We start from the raw sequence: 6,930 nt of genomic DNA, 5'->3' as shown, positions 1-6,930 counted from the left end.
TCAGCCCTCACCAGTGGACATGTTGCTGGGTGCCCAGTATTATGCGGCTCTTATTGACCATCACCAACCTATTGTCCCGGGAGAGCCGTCCCTGATTCCGACCATCTTTGGCAATTTGGTCATGGGACTTGCTTCTACCGCCACACCTGTTGTATCTCCTCAGTCGTTCCATGTCTCTAGTATGCATGATGCTGACGAGTCATTGGATAACCAACTGAAGAAATTCTGGGAGACCGAAGAAGTGAAAGTGAATATACCTACCCGCCCAGAAGATCTTCAGTGTGAGGAGCATTTCCAAAAGACACACTACCGTGAACCTGATGGAACCTATGTTGTCCGGTTGCCATTTAAAGATGGAGACCCACCTGATCTAGGCAACAATCTGACCAATGCCATGTCTCGTCTGGTCAAGTTAGAACAGGTTTTGAGCCGCAAACCTGAATTCAAATCTTTGTACTATGAAAACCTCCAGGATTATATTGATCAAGGTCATATGAAGGTGACCTCTAACCCATCATCTTATGTCATGATACACCATGGTGTCATGAAAGAATCGAGCACCACCACCAAGGTCCGGGTGGTATTCAGTCCAGCCGAGCATGCAACCCCGTCTCACCCATCATTGAATGATGCCTTATTGGTCGGCCCAAAGCTCCAGAACGATATTAACGATATTATGTTGAATTTCAGACTACACCCCATTGTTTTGACCGCTGATATAAAACAAATGTATCGAGCCATCAAAGTGGATCCTCAAGATTCTGTGCACCAGCAGATCTTATGGAGACAAGATCCCCAGTTGTCTGTTCAGCAGTATGAGATCACCCGTGTCTGTTTTGGAGTAGCCAGTTCACCTTACCATGCGTTACGGGTAATAAAACAATTGACCATTGATGAGGGGCCAAAGTTTCCTAAAGCCGCTGAGGTCTTGGAAAACGACATCTACGTTGATGATGTAGTAACCGGTGCCAGCTCCATTTCTGAAGCCTGTGAGCTACGGGAACAATTGTCCAATCTGTTGGCTGCAGGTGGCTTTGAACTCCGCAAGTGGTCCTGCTCACATCCGGAGGTCTTGGAGGGCTTGTCTCTTGATCTCCTTGAAAACTCTCATCCACTGGGAGATAATCAAACGCTCCGTGTCTTGGGAATCCAATGGGATTCCAAGGAAGATGTTTTCTCGTACCATGTCAAACCGATCATAGATGTCTGTGTAACCAAACGTCAGGTCCTGTCCCAGATTGCCCGTATCTTTGACCTACCTGGGTTCCTCGGCCCGGTCATTGTTTGGATGAAAATCCTCATGCAGAGGCTCTGGCTGATGGGCCTCGGATGGGATGAACCGTTGCCTGACGATTTACTTGCTGAATGGTCCTCATTCATCAGCGAACTACCAGACCTTCAAATGATGAAGATACCACGCTATGTATTAGACACCTATGTAAACCCGCCTGAATTAATTGGATTTGCTGATGCCTCTAGCATTGCCTTGGCCGCCGCCGTGTACATCCGTGTCGTTTGCTCCGATCAACGTGTGTTGGTCAACCTCATTCGAGCAAAGACCAAAGTTGCTCCTGTCAAACCTGTAACCATCCCGCGATTGGAGCTAACCGCCTGTCAACTGTTAGCTTCGGTAGTTGAATCGCTCATGCCCTTCCGGAATCGTTTAAATATTCAAGTCATGCACATGTTTTCAGATTCTACTGTTGTACTGTCTTGGTTGAAGACACCTCCGCACCTACTGAAAACATTTGTGGCAAATCGGGTAGTCAACATTCTGGATCGCACCGATCCTCATCAGTGGAAACACATACGCACGGACCTTAACCCAGCCGACCTTGGCAGCCGGGGATGCTTACCATCCCAAATTGTGAATCATGACTTGTGGTGGCATGGTCCCGCCTTCCTTCAGGAAAGTCAGGACAAATGGCCCCACGAAGACCTACCTATAACCTTACCTCCAGATGAAGTACCTGAGCTGAAATCACCGCCGCATTTGACCGCTACTGCCACCGTGAATAATGAAGGAGTGACCCTCTTAGAACGATTCTCGTCGTTTTCCCATGCTCAACGTATTATCGCTTGGTGTCTGCGTTTCAAGAATAACTGCAAAACGTCGCGTGAACACCGTCAGTCAGGTCCCTTGAAAGTTGCCGAATTGCGTTGTTCGGAAGAGTGTATGATTCGTATGTCACAAGCCTATTACTATGATGATGTGTTCCGTTCCATTGCTCGTAACGACAAACTGTCTCATTCTATTGCTTCATTATCTCCATTTGTTTTAAATGGTTGCCTCAGGGTGGGGGGTCGCATCGATAAATCTCCTCTTCCCTACGATTCACGCCACCCGTTCTTATTACCTGCCAAATGTCACTTGGCTACTCTTGTCGTACGTCATTTCCATGCTCTTTCATTACACGGCGGTCCCAAGATTGTTCAGCATCTCATCCAGTCTAAGTACCTTATTCCTGGTCTGCGAAACCTTGTTCGCAGGATCATCTTCCAATGTGTTGCTTGTTATAGGTTTAACGCCAAACCTCGCCAACCTTACATGTCCGAACTGCCTCTCTCTCGCTTCGAACAGGGTCGACCGTTCATCCATGTTGGAGTCGATCTTGCCGGTCCCTTTGCACTCAAGGAGGGCACGCGACGAAATGCGCCCGTTGTCAAGGCCTATTTCGCCATCTTCGTGTGTTTTTCCGTAAAGGCCGTCCACTTGGAGGCTCTCAGTTCCCTATCCACCGAGTGCTTTCTTGCGAGTTTTGACCGTTTTGTCGCCAGACGAGGTCTGCCCAAGTCTGTTTTTAGCGACCAGGGCACGAACTTCAAAGGTGCCGCTCGCAAACTCGATGAAACCTATCAGTTCCTTCAGTCCAATAGCGAGACCATTAGTAACCATTTGTCTAACCAATCAATCGAATGGACTTTCAACACCCCGGCCAACCCCTCCGCTGGAGGTTTGTGGGAGGCGGGTGTCAAATCTTGTAAAACTCACCTAAAACACCTACTCACCGATCGTCCTCTTCAGTTCGAAGAATTCACCACCATTCTATGTCGCATTGAGGCCATCCTGAATTCTCGCCCTCTGGGCGTTCCTTGTTCCTTGCCAGTAGACGGTATCGACTGTCTTACTCCCGGTCATTTTCTTGTAGGCGCCCCACTTTTGGCTCGTCCGGAAGTGGATCTCGTTGAGACTCCTGATAACAGGCTCCCACGATGGGAATTACTGTCTCGTGTGTGTCAGCAGTTTTGGAAGAGGTGGTCCCATGAATACCTTCACACCCTCATCCAGCGCCAAAAATGGCTGCGTCATGTCCCTGATCCCAAGGTGGGTGACGTTGTAATTGTTACTTCGGAGAATACTCCACCTCTGAAGTGGCCTCTTGCTCGAATCCTTGAAGTATTTCCGGCTCAAGACGGAGTCGTGAGAGTAGTATCCTTGAAGACCGCGTCGGGCACCCTTATGCGCCCCGTACGCAAACTTCTTATCCTTCCCTTTTTCCAATAATTACAGTCCACAAATTTATTGTAGCTCTAGCTACCACCTTATTTTTTTTGTTTTTGTTTATTTGTACCATACGTTTGTTACCTTTTGCTCACATTTGTTACCTTTTGCTCACCTTTGTTACCTTTTGTTACCATACATTTGTTACCTTTATCTGGCGAATGCTCAATTCTAAAATGTCCATTTTGGTGGGGGGAATGTTTGTGAACGCGCCCTTAAAATTTGAATTCCCTCCTTGTCCTAAATCACATCCTGCCCACGGGTGTCGCTTCAATCGCGCGAGTCAGCTGATTTCAAACAAATATAAACAAGACGCCGGCTGGTTCGAAAAAATCTGAGTGCTTCGCTTCGCCATTGTTCGTTCTTCGTCTTATCAACCAACATCAACGCTCAACCAAAATCATACCTACCGGTCGGACTCGGAATTTTCTAACTGAATTATCTGAAGTGTTCTCCTCTACCTACCCAAAAGTAAAAGTTTAAAGGTAAGACACCCCGGGCTTCTCCATTTGGTCCTTTCGGGAATCCGGATATCTAGGCCTTCAGCCTTTTTCCTTGAAGTTTTCCTTTGACTTTTGCTCTACACACTTGTTGAGGGGAACAAACCTACCATCAAATTTTGAACCTTTTGTTTGAGTACTTGCCAGTGTTTTTCGTTTTGTAAGTTTAAACTAAATCACCTACCTAATTTGTTTTTACCCAACAAATTTGTGGATTGGAATTCATTCTTTCTACCTACCTTACCTACTTTGTTCTTGAAGTTTGAATTTCATAGTCACCTACCTACCTACCTACCTACCTTTTGTTACCAAGATGTTGGTTTGTTGAGTTGTTCTACCTACCTGGCAGGCTCTATTTGTTTTCTTTGTGTGAAAATTCTGTAGTGTTCCCTGATTTTTGTGCTTTTTGTGTTAATGAAAGCTGCTGTTGAAAGTTGAAACCAATGTAAGTACCCGTACCATATTTCAATTTGTTTTTCATTTGAAACCAAAGTTCACATTTCAAGTTCCTTTGTTCACCTTCATGAAATTGCATTAGGCTTGGTGACTTCTTGTCACTGCAGGTGAAAACTAGTGATTTAGGTTTGTGATCTTCTTGAATTTTTTGTTTGTGTTCATCGGTGCCTAAGTACCTACCTATTTTCTCAGAATTATTTGTGATTTTTTTCCTTTACCTTTTTGTTCACATTTCTTGTTTGTTGTCATGGTGTGGAGATTTAGAACTCTGATGGGTTTATCACTTATTTATTTTCATGCAATGGTCAATAGAATTGAGGTGTGAATGAAAATACCGATGATGATGATGATGATGAATCTTGTTTCATGTTTATGTACTTACCTGAATACCTTTGTTTACCTTGCCTATTGAGATGTTTTGTGCAATTTACTGATTTTTTGTTCAATTTGCTTATTTTGCCACATTTTGTGAGTATCACTTCTAAAATTTCCCTATTGTTATATTTTGTTCAGTTTACTGCTGTTTTGTTCAGTTTACTGCTGTTTTGTCCAATTTGTTTGTTTTGTCACACTTTGTGTCTTGAACCCTAAAGTTTTCCTACTGTTCTTTGGTACAATTTTCTGCTGATTTTGTCCATTTTTTGTATTTATTTTCTGTCCAATTTTGTTTATTGCTGCCAATTTTGTTTATTGTGTCTGGAGCCTAAACACCACTCTTGTTTTTTGTTTATACAAAATTTGTTTATTTTTTTGCTGAGTTTTTGTTGTTTGTGCCATAAACACCATGCCGCCCCATAATTTGGATAAGCTCTTGTCAGAGTTGAGGGTTCTCACTGATAAAAGGGAGAGGTACTACCAGCGTGTAAAGACTATGCAGGACCTCATACCTTTTATTCAGACTGATAACACCAAGAGGGCGCAGTTTCGAGCCAGGCTGTTGAATTTAGAGAAGACCTATTCTGACTTTGATTATGTCACCACCAGAATATTGGAAGTAAACAGCCTTCTTGATTCTGCAAACCAATTGAGTGATGTTTTGACTTCAGCCAACCAATTTGAGTCTGCATTTTATGATTGTAGAGCTGCGGCTGCAACCCTTGAACCTGCAGCTTCAGTGCCCACCCAGGGTCCGGAACCTGTGGCTCGTCAACCTGACCGGCCAAGGTTACCCGTTGTGAATATTCCACCTTTTGATGGGGATTATGATAAATTTCCTGCATTTAAATCCCTGTTTGATGCTTTGATCCACACCCAATCTATGACCAACATTGAAAAGTTTAGTTACCTCAAGTCCTTGGTTACAGGCACTGCAGCACACACCATAAATGGGATTGCACTCTCAGAGGAGGGTTACGAAACTGCCTATGCCAATCTTACCAATCGTTTCACCAACCAAAGAGTGATCACCAACCATATTTGTCAAAAATTGTTTGGTTTGCTGTCAAAACCTTTGACTTCAGAGTCACAGCTACACATGTTTTTGGACACTTTCAATATCCAGGTAGAGGCATTGAAAAATGCTTATCGTGGTAACCTAGGAGATTTCATGTTGCTGTTCATGGGTCTGCGTATCATTGATCCAAACACACGGCAGGCTTTTGAAAATGTCCGGGCCCAAAGCCGGGACATCCCATCCTACAATGATTTGGTTAAATTCATCCAAGGAAGGGTCACTGCCAATGAACTGTTACATTCAACTCCTTGCACATCTTACAAACCCAAACCTAACCCCGTAGCAAAATCAGCCCCCGTGGTCCGAAAAGCATTTGTAGCAAGCACACCTGCTTCACATACCTGTATTTGTTGTAACCAATCACACCGTCTGATAGACTGTACCAAGTTCTTGGATATGTCGGTTCCTGCCCGATATGAACTTCTTAAAGGAAAGAAGCTCTGTTTCGCATGCTTTGGTCCACATTCAAGGCGAGATTGCAAGTCTCGATTCTCCTGCCGCACCTGTCAGTCTCGCAACCACCACACCTTGCTTCATCATGAGAAGTCTGACCCAGAATCTCCTGGAACCAGCCATTCAAGTGTGCCAATACCTCCTGCTAGTTTGTCATGTACCTCCACAGCTACACCAAATAGTCAAGTTCTATTAGGTACTGCCCTTGTCCGCATTTGTGATGCCTATGGTAAGGGACATAGTGTCCGGGTATTGATTGACCCGGGGAGCATGTTGACCATCATGACTAGTTCACTAGCACACCGCCTTGCCTTACCACAAGATCCCTGTAATATCCAGATTTCTGGGATTGGAGGGGGAGCACCTCAATGTGCAAGTGGTTCAATGAAATGTACATTGTTATCCTACCATAAACCAACATCCCTAGATGTTGAGGTTGTCATTCTCCCTAAAATATCGTCCAACATACCGAGTACACCTGTTTCTGCGACCATCATCCAGCGTCTGTCGCATGTTCAACTGGCTGATCCATTGTTCCATCAGCCCTCACCAGTGGACATGTTGCT

General features: G+C 44.7%; 2 protein-coding genes across 2 annotated transcripts; both read left to right on the top strand.

Moving 5' to 3' along the window:
* The first annotated feature begins 19 nt into the window (after positions 1-19).
* LOC103521321 lies at positions 20-3,505 on the top strand. The gene has a single exon (XM_008486430.1). The coding sequence runs from the start codon at positions 20-22 to the stop codon at positions 3,503-3,505; it is 3,486 nt and encodes a 1,161-aa protein (XP_008484652.1).
* Positions 3,506-5,242: 1,737 nt separating this feature from the next.
* LOC108253939 lies at positions 5,243-6,924 on the top strand (the record flags this gene model as incomplete). The annotated part of the gene is made up of 1 exon (XM_017448774.1): positions 5,243-6,924. A coding segment is annotated over exon 1 (1,682 nt), but the record flags the coding sequence as incomplete, so codon positions are not given.
* Positions 6,925-6,930: the final 6 nt, after the last annotated feature.

The sequence above is a fragment of the Diaphorina citri genome, unplaced genomic scaffold, assembly GCF_000475195.1.
Source record: "Diaphorina citri unplaced genomic scaffold, Diaci psyllid genome assembly version 1.1 scaffold4984, whole genome shotgun sequence".
NCBI classification, from domain to species: domain Eukaryota; kingdom Metazoa; phylum Arthropoda; class Insecta; order Hemiptera; family Psyllidae; genus Diaphorina; species Diaphorina citri.
Note: the sequence above shows the minus strand (reverse complement) of the source record. Positions and strands in the feature narration are given on the sequence as shown.